We start from the raw sequence: 21,108 nt of genomic DNA, 5'->3' as shown, positions 1-21,108 counted from the left end.
ACCTTCTCCTGGAGCCAGTGCCTTGAATTTGGACTTCTAGCCTACTGGCCTGTGAGAGAATAAACTTTTCTTTGTTAAAGCCATCCACTTGTGGTATTTCTGTTACAGCAGTACTAGATGACTAAGACACCTGAGTTTCAATCTTGTGGCACAGCTTTCGCTGTTGCATATAACAAGAGCATACAGGCAGAGGCATTTCTTCCAACTTACACATTATTATTTTTTAACATTGTGAAAGGTCACTTTACAAGTAGAATTTTTTAAAAAATAAAAAAGTTCTTTTGTTGCTAGACAATGTTAAGAGTTTTCTCTGAAATAACATTCATATCTGTTAACATTTTCACATCTTACCAGCTGCTAATTATTTATTACATCCACGCCCTGGGACAAGCTCCTCCTGAACCCTTCAGGCTGGGCTAAGGGCGTCTTCTTAAGTCCCATAGTAAAAAGTATGATAATTGCCTGTTTACTTCCCTATTTGTCCTCTGACAATGCTCTTTTCATATGTATATTCCTAATACCTGACACGGTGCCCAATACACCAGTGAAAGCACAAAAAACGATTATGAATTAAATGTGTAAACAAATTAAACTATGGACCAATATGAAATGGCCAAGAAAGGTTATTTCTAAGTTCAGGAGGAAGAAGCAGCAACAGCCTAGCCTTCCCATAATTTGTTGTGAAAATTGCTGCAAAAATTGGCAAAGAAGATACCCCGGCTTGGCCAAAAACTGGCACCATGATTGGAAACAAGAACTCAAAAGGAAAGTCAAATTCCATTTTGGCTTCGCTGCTTTAATAAGCTGTTTTTGGCCATAGTTAATTCATTAACGAGGTGATTTTCCTGGGAGGAGTAAGATTGGCTTCCTCTGGAGAAATATTTTATTTAACATAGTTTCCACAAGAGGATACAGCATGGTTTAAAATCAGGAAAGGTGTGAGTCAGGGCTGTACCCTTTCACCATACTTATTCAATTTGTATGTTGGGCAGATATTTGAGGAGCTGTACTATATGAAGAATGGTGCAGCAGGACTGGAGGAAGACTCATTAACAACTTGCGATATGCAGAAGATACAACTTTGCTTGCTGAAAGTGAAGACAACTTGAAGCACTTACTGATGAAGATCAAAGACTACAGCCTTCTGTATGGATTACATCTCAACATAAAGAAAACAAAAATCCTTACAACTGGACCAACAAGCAACATCATGATAAAAGGAGAAACAATTGAAGTTGTCAAGCATTTCATTTCACTTGGATCCACAATCAATGCCCACAGACGTAGCAGTCAAGAAATCAAACAACATATTGCATTGGGCAAAGCTGCTGCAAAAGACCTCTTTAAAGTGCTGAAAAGCAAAAATAGTATTTTCAATTGCCTCATATGCATGTGAAAGCTGGACAATAAATAAGGAAGACTGAAGAAGAATCATGACTTTGAATTATGATGCTGGTGAAAAGTATTGAATATACCACGGGCTGCCAGAAGAACAAACAAGTCTGTCTTGGAAGAAATACAGCCGGAGTGCTCCTTGGAAGTGAGGATGGTGAGGTTTACCTTCTGTACTCATGACATGTTATCAGAAGGGACCAGTCCTTGGAGGACATCATACTTGGTAAGGGAGAGGGTCAGCAAAAAAGAGGAAAACCCTTAACAAGACGGACTGACACAGTGGCTGCCAACAATGGGTTCAAACATAGCACTGATAGTGAGGATGGTGCAGGACTGGGTAGTGTTTCATTCTGTTGTACACAGGATCGCTGAGTGGCAACCGACTCAATATCACCTAACAACAACAAGTTTCCACTTACTAGTATCTTTTACTCAAGAAGTTCCAAGAACTAAACAAACATCATACTTCTTCAATTTTTAAACTGAAAATGAATGGTAGTGCACACATCCCTAACGTGTCAGTCCCCAAGGACTCACAATGACAGCTTCTCATTCTCAGTGATCAATGAAGAATGCACCTAATGTTTTCCAGCAAATTACTGCCTAATACATTGTGATGCACCGAGTTACTTAATATGGCTCTTCTAGCCATAGTCTTTGTAACACCCACCAAATGACTGGGTGGGGCTACACAAATGAGGTGCTTGTGGCCTACCAAGGGATTAGATAGCTTGCTAATAATATAAATAAGGTTCACGGAAACCTTGGGGTGGGGTGGGACCATGCAAGTAAGGTGTATGGAACCCTAATCAGGGAATTGGTCAGTGCTGCCATCCTGCTAGGCTTAAAATGAGTCATCCCAGAGGTGGAACGGAGGTACCTCACAACCACCAAGATAGAAGAGCCATGAGTAAAGTGGGTCCTTTGGAGGTGGGATCCCTATGCTGAGACAGAGTCCCTAAGTCCAGGAGACAGAGAGAGAGAGAGAACACCAGAGACGGTGAGAAGCAGCACTAAAGAATGGCAGCAGCAGAGGTAGCAGAAGCAGGAGATCAGCAGGAGACAGCATGGTGGGCTTCCCGGTCTATGAAGCAAGAAAGTTGAGCGCCTTCAGGCAGGAGGATTCCTGGCAGAGTGGGATGCCTCCAGACACTTGGTGGCAGAGCTAGGCTCACCAACCCAGATGGAGAGGGCTGAGCATCCTCAGGCAGGAGACTTCCCTGTACAGCGGGGTACCTCTGGCCACTTATCAGCAGAGCTAAAAGGCTTTCTAACACTTGCCCAAGTAGGTCAGAGGCCAAGGGGCCAGAGAGAGGCATATCTGAAGACACGACTGCGAAGAGGCTGTCCTGATCAAAGAACTGTATCCTGAGTGTTCCTGAACCTGAACTGTAAACTCTTACTTCCCTAATAAACCCTGTAATTTTAAGTATTGTCTATGAGTTCTGTGTGGCCACTGCAACAAATTACTGAACCCAGCAGAGAAACAGAGAGTGCTGTGGGAGGGACAGTTGGTATCAGAATTGGTAAAAATGGCAGAGAGAGGAGGTAAAACTGACCTCTGGCCTCATAGGAATCAGCCTTGGGCTGTTGATCTTGATTCTCTTTCCTCTACCTTGTGAAATTAGGGAAGGTCAGACTCTGTCACCAAGCTGTTTTATACACATTTATTTAACAAATATTCATCAAGTGCTTACAGTGCGTACACCTATGTACAGGAAACCAAAGACTGTCCTGGCCCTCAAATTTCTGATTTTGTAGAAGAGAAATGGCAAACACACAAACAGGAAAAACTAATACTATATACTTAGGATGGGGGAACTTCCAATTTGTGTATTTGAGTTTTGGCTTCTAGGGAAGCTGGGCCGGGGAGGGTGGCTACACCAGAGCTCCTCCTGCCCCATCCCACTCGCTGCACCCAGGAAGGGGAGAGACTTCCCTGAATAAACAATCTGGGAAAAGAACCCAGGCCTGCACAGGGCTCAGCTACCCTTTGGCAGCCAGGGCTGCCAGGATACAGGGGATAAATTCAACTCAGAGGTACAATCTCAGCAAGCCCGCTTTGCCAAAAATCCTAAACCACATTCTCCAACCAAGCCTCTACCAGTAATATTTTGATCTCCACCTGCCCCATCAACTCCTTATTTCTCTCTCAGCCTGACCATACGGGTAAAAAAAAAAATAACCAAACCCATTGCCACCAAGTCAATTCCAACTCACAGTGAACCTATTCGACAGAGTAGAATTGCCTCACAGAGTTTCCAAAGAGCAACTGGTGGGTTTGAACTGCTGACCTTTTCGTTGGCAGCCGTAGCTCTTAACCACTACGCCACCGAGATTTCCATATGGGCAAGGGGAGGTCTTATTAGGCTCACTCAAACCTCAAAACAATAATCATACCTAAATATGCAGGCATTGTTCTAACCTCTTTACTTGGGTTATCACATTTAATGCACTCAACAACTCTCAGAAGTACTTAAGTATATAGTATTATTAACCCCCATTTTACAGAAAAGGAAACTGAGGCACAGAGAGTAGACTCACAATTTGAATACAGTTTGAACCCAGATAGACTGGTTCATGAACCCAAGTTCTTAACCTTAACACTAAACCTAAAACAAAATAGCTAACGTATCCTGTGCACCCCACTATATGCTGGGAAATCAATGTATTAATTTACACACATAGATGTACGAATCGTCATAACAATTCTTCAGGATAGGAGAATTATTATCCCATTTTAGAGGTGTGAAAAACAAATGGCAGGGAGGCGAAGTAACCTGCGGAAGTGATTAAGCCAGGGTTTGAACCAGGTCTGACCCTAAAGTCTGACTCCTCAACAATGCATTAAACTAAACCACTGTAAACTTCGTTTATAACCATCATAAGGAACGCAGAGAGAGACTTAAAAGACGTATCAGCCAATGCACTACGTGACCCTCATTCGGCTCTGGGTATGAACAAAGTATCAAAAAAGACGCAGTTAAGGAAACCGAAGACACTGACTGCACATCTGAGGGTATTAAGGTATCACCATTTATTTTTTAGGTGTGATAATGACATTGTGGTTACACATTTTTTAAAAGTCCTTGTCTTTTGGAGATAATGAAATATTTACAGATAAAATGATACGATGTCTGTGGTTTGCTTCAAAATAATAGAGGAAGGAGTTGAAGTGAGTGGAATATAAATGAAACAGAAATATGAAAGCTGAAGGGCATGTACTTTAAGGTTCATTGCACTATCCTCTGTACTTCAATATGGGTTTGAAATTTTCCATAATAAAAAGATTTTTTTTTAAATGAGAATCAAACATAAATGTCTAATAAGAAATAAAGGGGGAGGGGCAGCTAACCAAGAGAAAGAATGGAGGGCAGCTTCCATAATGCTAAAACAAAAGTGTTTACTCTGAGCCAGCCTCTGTTCTAACCACTTTTCCTATATTAACACATTTAATCAAGACAAAGAGGAATATTCAACATCGTACACAAAATATACATTAGGCACTAGACCAGAGATGATTAGCACTGGTCCCTGCTCAGAAGGTTTATCATCACCAGAAAATGTGGAAAACCCTAACGTCATAAAAAACGTACGCCATTTAATCCCAAATGCTAAATCCTGTCTGATGTGCCTTTTTTTTCTTTTTTTTTTAATAATCTTAAACCATTCTAAGCATCACAGGGTGGTCCACCATAATACCACACCACACAGATTCTTAAGCACAAAATACATGTATTTTCACAATACTGGGAAAATTCACTGATTGCCTTAAAGATTGAAAATGATATTTTCTGGGCTATAAACTGAGACTTCATCATTCGGATGCACTTACATATCTCTTAGGTGGAATTCATCGTGGTTAAGCCACTCGGTGCTTCATTTATGACAAAAAAAAACACCTGCTGTTATCGAGTCGACTCCAACTCACAGCGACCCTATAGGACAGAGCAGAACTGCCCCACAGGGTTTCCAAGGAGTGCCTGGTGGATACGAACTGCCAACCTTTTGGTTAGCAGCTGCAGCTCTTAACCACTACACCACCAGGGTTTCCCATTTAACAAGTCGGTGACAAATCTGTAGTTGCTCCAGGGCAATGAAGATGGCAGATACAGTGGCAGTGATCGCACTGTTGAGACAGCCTCTTTCAGGCTCTTTACTTTGTTTAGGATCAACATTTGTAAACATTAAAGAATACAGTAACCTTTTGTGTTCTTTATCAAGAGCACAGTCTTATTTTTTCTTACCCTTATAGCATTTCACTTTTCCATTATACATTTTAATGTTTTATTGAGCAGCAGTTCATTAGGTGGAGTGTGTAGGATAATCTAGGCAATAAACAAGGTAGAATGGAACTCATTCTTGCCCACTGAGGTTGAAATGACTGATTTGTCACGGACCATTTATGACTCTATGCACTGAAACCCGCAGTAGTCACAGAACTCATGAAGGAGATAACAAAAATCAGAAAACTAAGGAGGAGCATTTCAAAACTAAGGCTCTTGACATGACTGAGACTTCTGGCTGAAGTCCAGGCCAAGCCCCATCTTGCCTTAAGAGACTCACTTTTGGATTTTTAAGTATACCTTCTGTCATATATGCAGCCTGTCACATCTATAAAATTTCCATTGTACCTTTGACCTTGAAACAAGTAGTCAATTGACTTTCATTTTGTGTTCCCCAGTTTAAACTGTACTTTGATTCATACAATAATAAACTTTTAAATTTTACCTTTAACAGAGCACTGGTGTTTTTCAGCTCTAGTACATTTTCGTGCCAGAAGTGGGATCCGAAGGAGCATTTCCTGCAGCACCCTCTGAGGTCCTGGGGAATTCGGGCTTGGCCAGTGGAACCATTTGGGTTCTCTGACTTCATGGCATTTAGGGGGACACCTCGGTGAGTGACCTTTCAGATACAGCCTTTATGTTGAGACACTCCAGTTTACTAAGGATTATTATTTTCTTTCTCTCTCGTTTGACCTAGGTTTGGTGCACAAAATGGCTATTGTGGAGGCAGCTGTAGAGGATCTCACGGTCAGCACCGTAGGGGTTACCATAAGGTTTCTCAGAATCTTCAGGACTTGCTCTGGCTCTGGGAAGCCAAAAATAATGCTCTCACCTGCCTTACCCTGAGAAAACTTAGTTTGTCTATGTTGTCACTAGCATTCTTGCAAGAGTCGTGGGGTTTTTAATTCTCGCAAGTGTGTGACAGGTCTTAAGAAAACGCTGGTGGCAGCAGTGTTTTCTCTATGACATGGGTAATGCCAGTTCCTAAGGCAGACAGGGGCCTCCCTCTAGGTCCCCTGTGCATTTACAAATTAGCATTTTGGTCTTTTGACCTGTGCCTTTCTGTCTGGTTGGCACTCCATGTGGGGATAATCTGGAAAGTTAGTAGCCATGGATCTTTCAATCTTTCTCAACTAACTTTCCTAAGCAGCAAATTAGAATAAAAAGAGTCCTGAATAAAACAAATTTAACAAGACACTTTTTTTGGTTAATATATTAAGGCCTCTAGAAGAGATCAGTAGCCATTTTAAAGTACCTTCCATGCTTTTTGAGGAAACCCTGGTGGTGTAGTGGTTAATTGCTACAACTGCTAACCAAAGTGTTGGCAGTTCGAATCTGCCAGGTGCTCCTTGGAAACTCTATAGGGCAGCTCTACTCTGTCCTGTAGGGTCGCTATGAGTCGGAATCGACTCGACGGCACTGGGTTTTTTTTTATTTTGGTCCATTCACCCTTCAGCCAAAGGTTAGACATGCCCATAAAACAAAACAAGACTAAACAGGCACACCAGCCCAGAAGCAAGCTTGAGAAGCCAGGAGGAGAAAGCTAGTAATGGGGAACCCAAGGTGGAGAAGGGAAGAATGTTGACACATCATGAGGTTGGCAACCAATGTCACAAAACGATATGTGAATTAACTGTTTAATGAGAAATTAATTTGCTCTGTAAACCTTCATCTAAAGCACAATTAAAAAAAAAAGATTGGCATATGAATAAAAACGTATACGTTTTAAGGTAAAATAAAGTTTAAGGTGCTTGTGTAAAAAAAAAAAAAAAAAAAAAGGAATTTTGCCATTTCCCCTTCTAAGTATCATAGCTTTTACCCATGTAAATTGGATTGGATTGGATTGAAATAAAGATGGTATAATTAAGAAAAACAAAATAATAAAGTACTTTCCAGTTAAAAAAGACTAGTATATTTGAAATCTGAAATAAGAAACTAGGTCTCTAGCTGACAAAATGAATCAAATTCAAGAAGAATGAAACCAAAAGTTTTAACCTAAGAGCTCAACATCTTTGGTAAGTAAGCCTAGATTTCCCCCTACCACGATACTGGTTTGAGATTCCTGTTCAAAATTAATTTAGGATTTCAATGATCACTTTTTAGAAAATTAAGTTCCTCTTTGCATTACTCTCTTCAAGATTTTTATTATTATTATTATTATTTGATTTTACTTTTTGCTCAATGCTCAATTTTGGTCAAAGGGTCTGAATACAATCCCTCCATGTGAGAATCAGGTAAATTAATAAGTTTATCTGAGACCTAATTTTTCTGCAAAGAATTACTGTATACATTTAAGAGACGGGGTTGCTTGTTTTATGTGGTATTATATAAGCCTTGTGAATTTATATGGTTTCTTTTTGTTTTGCTTTGTGTCTGAGTCTGTATTGTCTCAGAAAACCACGATTGGCATTTGCAGAATTTTTCCTATCATGAGGCAGTCTTTTAAAATAAAGACTGATTCTTGTAAGTTAAGCTTTCAGCAGCTACACTGAGAAAATTTTATATAAATCGGTCTATTTAAAAAGTGCACTAAAAAAAAATATTACTTATTTTGATTGCCTAACAATGTCTTAAAAAGAGACAATTATTCTAAATTGCTTCTTTAAAAGATCCCACAAAGCATGCAAAAACCATTTATAAAAATGTAATAATTTCTTACATCCAGATGGTATTATTAAATAGATTATAATATTCTTTCAAAGAACTTAATCAGTTTAACAATAAAAAAGCACTTTTACAAATTAAATAGTCCTAACAGTCTGTTGTGCAAAGGGTCGCTATGAGTAGGACCTGACTCGACAGCACCTAACAACAACATTCCCAGGAATTAATGAAAATAAATTTGTTCTGATCAAAATGTTTACGTCAACCTTAAAAGCAAAACCTTTTTAAGTAACTTAAGCTAGATATTATATGAGATGTGTTTTATTTAAAGAAAGGGAGTAATTTTTATTAAGAAGACTAAATTGCTTACCAATAAGATAAATAATAAAGGTTTAAACAGAAAATATAGACTATTTAAACAAACTTTACTTCAATAATATATTTTATAATATATAAGCTTAAATTAATTTCTAAGATTTTTAGGTAACTTACTGGTCTTAAAATTGAGTTAATGGATATTCATTATAATTAGAATCTATAGGCTCTTTTATCCCACAGAAAAAGGACAGATACATATTTGGGTCTGGTAACAAGTATGTTCATTTTCTATGTCATTCCAAAAGCTGTACTATAGAGAATATGTAATAAAGATGAGAAGCTTAAAAGGTTTATTAACAAGGAATTCATTTGACATAATTAAAATTTTTATCTATCTGGTTAAAGTTTTATAATTTATGAAATTATAAATAGCTTCAATGTCAAATAGCAAAAAACTGACTTCCTCACTATTAAAATAACAAAATTCTTTTTAAATATTAGTTTGAAGAGTTAATTCTATTCTTTGTGCAGTCTACTTCAAAAGCAAAGGTTCAATAAAATAAATTCCTAAATATAAAAAAGATAAAAAATATATTAAGAAAAAACAAAGTTTACTCAATTTTGATCATCTTGCTTCCTTGGTTTACTGTTTATTGCTTTCACCTATAATATAAAATTTATTTTTTTCTGTGTAAACTGCCTAAGAAGCAAAAGCTCTGTGTCTCTAAGTTTATGCTAACTTTTATGTCCGTGACTAAGAAACCAAGCCACTTGGCTTTAGAAAAAGCTAAAGTTAACTTTTAAGATTTTTAATTAAATAATTCAAGCTTGTTTCTCACTGACTTGTAAGAAACTCCTGGCAACTTTAAAACGTCCTGAAATGCCACGAAAGAATTGTTTTTATTTTTTTTTAAAAAAAGGGTTTATTTGCTACATTATGAATCACATAGGATACGTTCCCAAGTCAAAAAAATTGCCAATTTTTTTAGATTAAATTCATATACCAGTAATGTTTGTCTAATATTAGAAACCAACATACAATATTATGTCATAATTTTATTATTTCAATTACTAACTTGATCACAACTTTGTTTCTTTTAAATCTAGCATAAAAAAAACAATAATTTTAACTGAGAAATACATACAATTTTCCCACAGTGTCTTTATTCCTATATCGATGTTTAGGGACTTAATATTCCTGGTATATTCTTGACATATCCTGACCGTTATGTTTCAAGATTATTATATATCTAAAGCTCTTAAAAAAAAAAGTTAGTCATTATATTTTGAGATGCATTTGTCTAAAGGTTTATTGATTTTTTTATACTACTTTTAAAATTCCATTCAGGTCGTTCACTTTTTAAAAGTATTGTTATAAGTTAACCATGGTCATCTTTAAGTTTGTCATCTACAGAAAAATTCTACTTTACCATTCACTGAAAATGCTCAACTAAAATATTTCAACAAAAATGGACTATATCAGACTGATGAAAAGGACTATAACATTTCAAATATGGATATCATCAAACTAAACCAATATTTCTAAAACTTTCATGAAAAACTAATGAAGTTTTCAAATTTCTGCTGATCCAGAATTACACAGAACTAAAATAAACTAAGACTGAATGAACAAAGGATTGCTATAAGGTTCAAATGAGAATATTGTTAATATTCAATGTTTTATTTTCTAAATGTAAGAAAGATGTCACTTTGGGGACTACACTATGCCTGATCCAAGCCATGGTATTTTCAATGTTTTAATGTCAGCTACACATGTTTTTATATATATATATATATATATATATACATGTTATTAGATTTTGCTTAATACTATTGTTTTCTGAAATAACTTTAACAACTAAGGTATATCTCTTAGTAGATCATTTTCTCTTAATTCCCCTTCATTCAAAATAGTCTTATCTCATCATCTAGGATTTATTTGTTAATAGTATTTACCTTAATAAAAAGTACCTAGAGTCACTTTAGGCCATTTAAAAGTACCTTTAACAGCTCTAAAAAAAAAAAAAAAAAAAAAGCCTTTGTTAAAATCACTCAAACAGTAGGCAGCACAAGAAATTTAACTAACTGCTAGAACAGGACATTAAAAGAACGCTGCCTGGTTTTTAATTTTATTTTTTTTTTTTACCTGGTTTTTAATAGGTACCTGGTTACACATCAACAATCCTGAAATTAATTCCTCTTTCTTTAATTTCTTAAGTATCTCTAACTGGCTTCCAGAAAGTATTAACTTTTGATAACACTCCATAGTCCAAACTGGGTTAGTTTTGTTACTTAATTTTCCCATTTGAAATTATAAAATGCATAATAAATTGTACTAATAGACTTTGCACCCAACCATAACTCCTTCTAAGCAACAGATTATGTACTTTGAAGGAACTATCTACCCAGAAGAATTTGACCTTGCACCTTAGTTAGCAGCCTCCTGACTGTAGAGTTTTTCCTTCTAATTCAGCCTTGCTCTATTCATATCCCCAATACAAAATATCACTGAAGCAGAGCATTTAAGGAAGGCTTGTAAGTAACAAGCAACTGTCTATAACATTGCACAACCAAGTCCTTGCAGAAGAAGAGTTACTCCTCTGTAGATGAGCAGAATATGAATCTGAAAAACAACTCATCCTGAAGATAAGACCACTAGCCTAGCAAGGTGAAGCCAATGTAAAACCAGTAACTATAATGCTCTTAAGTGTGATCGTCAAATTCCTAGAGAATTCTTGATCAAAGGGGGGAAATGAGGAAGAGCATTCCAAAACTAAGGCTCTTAACATGACTGAAACTTCTGGCAAAAGGCCAGGCCAAACCATCTTGCCTTGAGAGACTTCATTTTGGATTTTTAAATGCAGCTTCTGTCATACAATACAACCTGTCACTTCTGTAAAATTCCCACTGTACCTCTGACCTACAAACAAGTAGATCTATAGAAAAATGTGGGTATTGCTATGGCTAGAAATGATCAGTGTAAAGAGAAGATTATTCGGCTAGTACAGGGGTTAAGCATGTGACTTTAGTGGTTGGCTGATTCTCAGAAAGTGCTCCTTAGCCCTCCTAAAAAAATGTTTTTCTAACCTGTGTCCGAGTCCTTACACAGCCCTGAATCTTTCCATAACCTTCTAATTGCCCCTTATGTTCTGTAAATGCCAAACCTTAGCAACTATTTTAGTTATACCCTTCTACCTGCATTTTTTTTTTTAACCCCTGCAGTTAAACACCTCTCTGGAGCCCTGATAAATGTACTTTCAATCTGTGCTCCCTGGTTTAAACTGTACTCTGATTTCCACAATAATAAACTTTTAAATTTTACCTTTAACAAAGCACTGGTGTTTTTCAACTCTAGTACAAAACAAACAAAAGATAAATATTTGCTTGTTCTACATTTTACAGTCAGCTCGGTTTTCTGCCTGGATGAAAATTACAGAGTGGTTGAGATACTGGCTGAGAAATAGAAACGAAAAAGTATAGAGATCTGGATCTCTCTTTCATAATGTCTCTCTTACTGTCACACTAGCAATTCCACTCCTAGATATTTCCTAGGAGAAATGAAACAGGGCTTCAAATCAGTTCATTCTGGTTCAACCCCCTGTTGAGAATTTGCATTTCTACTCAAGATACACTGAATCAGAATCTACATTTTAACAATATCTAGAAGAATCACCAGGGGATCTTGTTAAAATGTAGGTTCTGACTCAGTATATCTGGGGTGGAAATGCAAATTCTCAGCAGGGGTTGAACTAGAAAAAAACAGTTTTAAGTCCTTAAATGAAAGTACATATGCACAAAAAGTTAAGTTACTCAGTCACCCATCTTCCATCCCAAATATTGGCAGTGTAATATCAACGCTGTTACCAGGTTATTCCAAAAAATGTATAGCCTGTCCTGGGCTCTATCTTTAGACTCACTGACAGAAGTGGACAGGCTAAGACCCAACCTCTCTCCCAGGTAATAAGAAGTATAAAAAAGTAAGGCTTCAAATGTTTAAATGCTACAACTTTTAAGGGATCAGAGAATTACTAATTAACCTAAATATTTCAAGGAACCACCACTTGTGTGTCATTCTGTAATATTACGGTGGCTTGCAAGTTGCTAAGATGATGGAAGCTATGCCACTGGTATTTCAAAAGCCAGCAGGGTCACCTATGGTGGATAGGTTTCAGTGGAGCTTCCAGACTGACAGACTAGGAAGAAAGGCCTGGCAATCTACTCCAAAAATTAGCCAATGAAAACCTTATAAATCATAACAGCACACTGTCTAACTAGCTTAATTTGTATATATCATCAGGAGGGGCCAATCACTCAAGGAGGACATGATGTTTGGTGAAGTAGGGGCCAACAAGAGTATGAGAGAACTTTGATGAGATGGACTGGCACAAGAGCCACTATGGTGAACTCAAACATGCCAGTAATTGTGAGGATGATGTGGGAGCAGGAAATGTTTCATTCCGTCATACATAAGATCACTCTCTTAGTTACCTAGTGCTGCTGTAAAAGACATACTATAAGTAGATGGCTTTAACAATGAGAAATTTATTCTCTCACAGTCTAAGAGGCCAGAAGTCTGAATTCAGGGTACCAGCTCCAGGAGAAGGCTTTCTCTCTTTGTCGGCTCTGGGAGAAGGTCCTTGTCATCAATATTCCCTGGTCAAGGAGCTTCTCAATGCAGGGAGCCCAGGTCCAAAGGACACGCTTTGCTCCTGGCACTACTTTCTTGATGATATAAGGTCCCCATGTCTCTCTGCTCACTTCTCTCTTTTATATCTTAAAAGAAATTGACCTAAGACACAACCTAATCATGTAGATTGAGTCCCTGCCTCATTAACATAACTGCCGCTAATCCTGTCTCATTTGACAACATAGAGGTAGGGTTTACAACACGTAGGAAAATCACATCAGATGACAAAATGCTGGGAATCATGCATGGACTTGCCAAGTTGACATAAATTTGGGGGAGACATAATCCAACCCATAAGTTGCCATGAGTTGGAGTCAACTCAGTGGCAGCAAACCACAACTCTCAAAGGAAGAGGCTGTGGCACTCTAAGCACTGAGTAAAAAAGTTCTCATATAACTTCCATTCAAAATGACTGGAAGTACCTGTAGAACTACCACCCTACCTCCTCAACGTATTCTGAGAGAAAGACAAAAATTTGCAAGTAGATCCAAGTCATACCTATGAACACATTCAATTCAATGTTCACTTATTAAAGTTTACAAGGCTCCCAAATGATCAGTCAGCAACAAAATTTGACCCTAAGGACAGACGCCCAATAAATTGCTTTCACATTGGCTGACACTCTGGTTCCAAAGGAGGATACACCCAGCTCAGCATTCTGTGTCTGGTTCTTGAGGAGGCAACAGGGTAGCTCTGATAGTAGCTACAAAACTGAAAAATCTCACTGTCCAGCAAAAGATCAAAACAAATGAGGGGAGAGGAAAGAAGAGAATACTGATACAGAGCTGTCCGTTTATACAAAAGCATTTACCAAGCAAGGGGAAATTTGTTACAATTTTCTAATAGAAAGAATATCTAATGTCAGTAAAAATGACATAATCTTTAAAAAGAGACTATCTCTTTGTCTGCACACCACCGCATCACAAATGCCTCGAAAAAATTTTCACCAAATATGGAACATTTTGATAATATGGCAGAGTAGGCCTCCTGGATATGGAGACAGACTACATTTCCCAGCCTCCTGTGCAGTTCAGTGTGGCCATGTGACAGAGTTCCATCCAACGGAATGTGAGAAGTGGCCAGCACCACTCTAGCTGGACTCCTAAAGCTTATGACATGCCCTCCTCCATGCCCTCAATTCTTCTGTGGTTGGATGGTGATGCTCAAGGCAACTTTAAAAGCCTTATGTTAATAATAGAGGAGCCTCCTTCAACCTAGGTCTCTGAGCAACTGTAGGGAGCAGAGCACTTCACCCCTCCTCTCCAGCGTCAAACCACTTTGGCCTATCATGTAAGGAAACTACATTTCTAATGTGTTTATACCATTGTACATTTTGTGATCTATTATTATGGCAATTAGCTCACACATGATTTAACTTAATATATGGACTATGAATCAACAGGAAACCCTGGTGCCATAGTAGTTAAGAGCTATGGCCACTAATCAAAAGGTCAGCAGTTGGAACCTACCAGATGCTCCTTGGAAAACCTATGTGGTAGTTCAACTCTGTCCTATAGGGTCGCTGTGAGTCGGAATCGACTTGACAGCAACAGGATTGGTTTTTGTTTTTTTTATGAATCAATAATAAAAAGACAAACAGCTCAGTTTTTATAAGGACAAAAGATGTGAACAGATACTTCAAAGGAACTTATATTAACGGTCCGTGGGCCTATGAAAAGATGCTCCGCATCACTGGTCATCAGAGCAATGCAAACTAAAACCACAGTAAGAAACCACCCACCAAAACGGCTAAAGCTAAAGGCTGACAACACCAAAAGCTGATAGTATGTGGAACAAATGGAACTCTCTTACACTGTTGATGGAAGTGTAAAATGGTGTAATCACTTTAGAAAAAGGCTTGACAGTTTCTCATAAAATTTTCATTTGCTCATTTACTCTATGACCCAGCAAATCCACTCCTAGGTATTTCCTAAGGGAAATAAAAGCACATGCACACAAAAGACTCGCATAAGAATTTTCACGGCAACTTTATTCATAATAGCCAAAAACAGGATCTAGCCCAGATGTCCAGTAAGAGGATAAACAAATGGTGATACACTCATGCCAAAGAATGAAACTCATCAATAAAAGAAAAAACTGCTGATACATGCAATAACATGAATGAATCATAAAAACATTTTTGTTGAAAGAAGCCTTATTAAAAAAGTATATAAATTAATGTTTAAAAGAAAAAATCAAAACAATGGTTTCTTGGGGTAAGGTTGCAGGGAATGACTGGGAAACACCATAAGAGAACTTCCTAGGGTGCTGATTTTGCTCTACTTCTCGACAGGGGTTTCGGATTCATAGGTGTATGTATCTGTCAAAACTCATAGAATGGCCGGAACAACCAGAACACAATTAATGAGAATGCTGACACATTGTGGAAAATGTAAATAGTGTCACTCAACAGCTTGTACCGAAAATTATCACATGGAACCTAATCTGCTGTGTAAACTTTCATCAAAAACACAGTATTATTTTTTAAAAAAATCATATAATGATAAATTTAAGATCTGTGCATTTCATTGTATGTAAATATTATCTAAAAAATGTTAAACTCTGTTAATAATACTATGCGTAGTGTTTAAGGGTGATGTATACTGGTGTCCACAATTAACTCTGAAATGTAACCCAAAAATAAATAAAATGGATTAATGGATACATGAAGGGATGGACAGATGGAATAACATGTGATAAAACACACAGCTAAGTGGTAACTGTAGAATCTAGATGGTAGATATATGGGTAGTCATTGCAGAATTCTTTCGACTTTTCTGAAAGTTTGAAATTTTTCATAATAAAGCATTGAAAATTATACAGACTGTATGACATATGCAAAACCCCCTTTGGAGGGTCCTGGGGGATGACCTAAAAGAGGTGAGCAGTTACCAGTCACAGTAGCTAAAACTGAGGAACGATGAGACATCAATGTGACTATGAATCAAGACCAATGTGCATAGGGCACTGACATGCCGTGGGCAGAGGCAACAGCAGGAATTTCAACTGAGTCCCGCCCACACCCCCCAAATCATAAAGGCAGATGCTTCAAATTATAGATTTTGCCTCATAAGTCAATTCTTTCTCATGTGGGCCACTATGTACAATAAATTAACAGCAGAAAAGAAATTAAGAAACCAGTTGCCATCGAGTCAATTCTGACTCATAATGACCCCATGTTTGCCAGAGTAGAACTGTGCTCCATAGGGTTTTCAAGGCTGTGACCTTACGGAAACAGATTGCCAGGCCTTTTCTTCCAAGGCCTGGCCCACCAGTCTTTCTGTTAGCAGTCCTGAGCTTAATCATGCAGGGACTCCAGTAGAGTCTTAATGATTTAACAACAGATAATGATTCTCCCGTATCCCTGGTGGTGCAGTGGTTAAGAGCTTGGCTGCTAACCAAACGGTCAGCAGTTCAAATTCACCAGCCACTACTTGGAAGCCCTATGAGGCAGTTCTACTCTGTCCGATAGGGTCACTATGAGTCGGAATCAATTCCATGGCAACAAGTTTGGTTTAATGATTCTCCCAATCAATGAAGAGGCAAGCTAGTCTCAGAATAATGGGGAATCCTTTTAAATAAATAAATTTTATCTTATGAAAAACTCGCTACATTGTCCATGTTTTTCTCAATTCATCAAGTATTCATAAAAACATCAGTATGAACCACTGAGTATGGAAAGGAAACCCTGATTGCCTAGTGGTTAAGAGCTATGGCTGCTGACCAAAAGGTCGGCAGTGCCAATCCACCAGGTGCTTCTTGGGAACTCTATGGTGCAGTTCTACTCTGCCCTATAGGGTCGCAATGAGTCAGAATCAACTCAACGGCAATGGGTTTGGTTTTTTTGGTCTGAGTATGTAAAGGGTCCTGGCCCCCAAGAAGCTGAGTTCTAATCTTGACTCTGCCATTAACTGCTGTGTATCCTTGATTAAGACACTGCATCTCTCTGGTTCGCTTTGATTAAAAGCTGCATGACAAACTGAAATATCCTAGAAAAAAAAAAATCCTAGAGGCATATAGAAAAGGACAGGCAAGCAAGGAGAGGTTTTCAAGGACCTTAGAGAAGAATGGCAGTACTCTCAAAGAGAACCATTAAAGCAATTGATGAGCACTGTAGCATTAATACCCAGTGCACAAGCACAAGCACTACTAGTCACTGGAAGGAGCGGTGGTGTCACACTGGTAAACCGCTTGGCTGCTAACCGATAGATCGGTGGTTGAAACCCACACTCCACGGGAGAAGGATGCCCGAAGTTTGCTTCTGACAGCCTTGGAAACCCCATGGGGCAGTTCTATTCTGTCCTACAGGGTCGCTATGAGTCGGAATGAACTTGACGATAATGGGTAGGAGTCCCTGGGTAGCACAAAAGCTTAAGCGCTCGACTACTACTGGAAAAGTTGGCTGTTTGAACCCACGCAGTGGCACCAGGTGGATTCGAACTGCCTACCTTTTGGATGGCAGCCGAACTCTTAACCACTACGCCTCCAGGGTTTCGGAGAAAGCTTTGGGAAGGTGGAAGTTGGAGCTTCCCACTACTCTTTCCCACCAGTCTCTCACCCCACACTTCCTTTCTTGCAGCTGCAGCCCTCTATCTCTTTCCCCCGGGGCCTTCTTTCCTCCCTCAAGCTGTGACCTCTGTCCCAGTTGGCAACCGTGCAAAACCCGCCGCCAATTGCCGAAGGCAAAAGCTGAGGGTTTGCAAGCATTATTGGGAGCCCGCTTGCCCTTGCCCCAGCACCCTCTCCCCAGCTCCCCCGCCAATGTAACAGCCCATCTGGACAAACACTGCCCGGCTCCCCTCCCCCGGTCCCGTGACCAATGGTACGGCCCTCCCGGGCGCCTCTGCACGGTGGAAGCTGGGGCCCTTATTCGCAGACCCTCAACTTTGGTGAGGCACGGGGTTTACCTGCGTGGAACGCTCCTCCTTCCAGCGCTTCATCTGGTCGCTGGCTGGGTCCCGGCTGTCCGCCATGGTGTCCGAGTTGGGTTGCAGAACCTTGCAGGCTGCCTCAGGTCAGACGTCTTCACCCTAAACAGGCGAATGTGACAACACACCGCAGGCCCTGCCAGTCAGCACCGCCCCTCGTCGGAAAGGCTGCCTCCTGATTGGACAGTCAGTGCTAGACGGCATACGATTGGATGGCCGGTAGGGGCGAGTGTGAGCGTGGGGGGTCGAAGAGGAAGGCTGGCTGGGCAAGGAAGGCGAGGACCTGAGCACTGGGAGACACTGGGCAAGGGGGTGAAGTAGACAAGGAAGGGGAGGCCCGCCACTCCCGAGCACGGCCCTAAGAGCGGAGCCCCAGACCTCCGGGATTACCGAACCAGGGAGCGGCCCCGCGGCCTGGGACCTGACACTCGCCCCTGGTTATCAGCATCCTCCAGGGTGCCTTTGGAGGGACGCTGCAGTTGGTGGCCTGCCAGTTTTGCTGAGGTAATGCTTAGACCCTGCAGGGTGAGGCTTTGGACTCGGCAATTATGCCTTCAGTTTTTAAAAATCATAAAGCCTGGATTGAATTCATCTGCGCAGAATTAAGTTTGTCATACCTGAAATGTTGATGGGATTTGGAATAAATGCAAAGAGTGATTCCACAATTCAATATAACCAGTAATCTTAAGCTCAAATTTACATTTTTTATTCTTTATTAGGCCATCAAGTCGATTTCTACCCATGGGGACCCCAAGTGTTATAGAGTAGAACTGCTCCGTAGGGTTTTCCAGGCTGTGACTTTGAAACAGATGGGCAGGCCTCTCTTCCCAGGTGCCTCTGGGTGGGTAAAACCAACAATGTTTAGGCTAGTAGCCAAGCACTTAACTGTTTGCACCACCCAGGGACTCCATATGTATAGAAAAACATGCCTTTTTAAAACATACAGAAAAAATGAAACATTGACAAGTTCTTGATAATCTTAATAGTCTAAAATCCATAGTAAGCAAGTTCAGCATTTTTAGGCACCCTTTTGGCTTAGCAGTCCCCTTTTTTTGAGTGTCAGTTATGTGCTAGATAGTTCCCAGGCTGTATAATTTAATCCTCACCACTCCATGATGAAAGTTTTGTTATCCCTTATTTTAAAGATGAAGAATCTGAATATTAAGAGAGGTGGAGGAACTTAAAATCTAGCTAAATGTCAGAGCCTGGATCTCTGGTCTTCTGATTTCAAAGTCTGGGTCCTATACCACTATCAATCCAGCCCTTCTAAGAGGAATAACCTATTCGAAATTGAGGAAGACACCTTCTGTGCAACGGATTTTATGTTCCTGGCTACATGATATGTTGACACTGTCTTGGAACCATTTTATTATTAAGTAGATAGCACAAATATCCTTATCACTGCCTCTGACTTTTACCTTATCCCGGAGCCTCACCCTATCACTGGTCCTTAGAGGTTGAGAATATGCTGGGAATGGACTGAGGGAGGCTTCAGAATGGGTTGGGTCAGTGATATTGGATTACATATATATTCTCATAATAAAATAGCAGTGTATTTTGCATCTTGCCATGAATGAGTATCAAAGCATCTTATGTGGGATACATGTACATGATTCCTAAAATTTATTTTTGCTCCCAAGCTAAACCCTGTCTCTGTTGCGTGTTTCACCTTTCCCACTGTCCTGGTCACTGCAATCCCTCCAGATGTTTGAATGCTAAATCTTCCCTTTCATTTACTTTCCAGTAACAAGGACACAATTTCTCTAGCCTTTCTATCTCTACCCATATTATTTTAGCTTAGGAGAGGTTAGGACATGGTAATTATGTTCCCCTTCTGATTCCTCCACTTCCTAGCTGTGTGACCTTGGGTAAATTACTTAGCCTCTCTGTACCTCAGTTTCTCTTTATATAAAATTGAGGTAATAACAATACCTCACGGAGTGTCGTGAATATTAATTAGAATATATATGGGTTTTACACCTGGCACATAAAAAGTAATATAGTTATACAAGAGTATGACTATCATTGTCTGAGGTGAACATCTCCTACCTGCTATTCTACTTCTCAGCCCACATGGTTTTTTTCTCTCTGTTTCACCTCTTTATATTCTGCATCGAAACCCCTACTCTTCTAAAGAGTTCCCTGACATCCTTTTTCAGTGAACCCTGTGGAACCCTGAATCCGTTTTAAAAGCCTTTTTCCTGTTGCATTTTTATCTTACACATTTTTTTTCCTCTGTCAACTCTTATTCATGAACTGTCTTCACTCATGAGGCTAGTATTTAATATAAAAACACTCTGCAATTTTATCAGTACAGATGGGTATTGATTTCCTGCTTCACCAGAGAAAAACAACTTAGAGGGTGAGCATGTGACTGGAAAAATATATTCGACTCTGCATATTATGTCAAATTGACTTCTTTAAAAACTGCGGTAATAAATTTCAGCCCCCAAATAAATAAGATTTTGAAAAATCTGTCCTTTAAAAAGCCATGTTAAAAAGTAAAATATTTAATAAAATATGTAGTAAATTACTCATCAGTTTATTGTAGTAAACAAACAGATTGAATGATCCCCCCCATGCTAGAATTTATCTTTAAAAACCTTGATATCTATAAATGTATCATCATCTTCAAATTAAAAGTTCTCAGCTTTTGAGGTTTGAGGTTTTCAGTAAAACTATGTATAATGGATGGATATAGGGTAGTGGAAATTTCAGATGTTCTAAAGTCATCAGAGTTTAACTTTGGCAGTTCATTGGGAAAACAGCCCACACATTCCTCTTTAACATCCTGTGTTTTTCCTTCAGGACACATAACACAATTATAAAGATGCCATTAGCTGTGTGATTTGTTTGATGCCTTTCAATACCTACCCCATCCACACGACCA

General features: G+C 39.2%; 1 protein-coding gene across 1 annotated transcript in view; it reads right to left on the bottom strand.

The window, feature by feature from the left end:
- CAT (catalase) overlaps nt 1-18,282 on the bottom strand; it is a 58,756-nt gene extending 40,474 nt beyond the window's left edge. The window contains exon 1 of the mRNA XM_049889410.1: nt 18,198-18,282. Within this exon, the coding sequence (XP_049745367.1) occupies nt 18,198-18,263 (66 nt within the window). The 5' untranslated portion in view covers nt 18,264-18,282. The remainder of the gene's footprint in view (nt 1-18,197) is intronic.
- Nucleotides 18,283-21,108: the final 2,826 nt, after the last annotated feature.

Source organism: Elephas maximus, chromosome 7 (assembly GCF_024166365.1).
Source record: "Elephas maximus indicus isolate mEleMax1 chromosome 7, mEleMax1 primary haplotype, whole genome shotgun sequence".
In the NCBI taxonomy this organism is placed as follows: domain Eukaryota; kingdom Metazoa; phylum Chordata; class Mammalia; order Proboscidea; family Elephantidae; genus Elephas; species Elephas maximus.
Note: the sequence above shows the minus strand (reverse complement) of the source record. Positions and strands in the feature narration are given on the sequence as shown.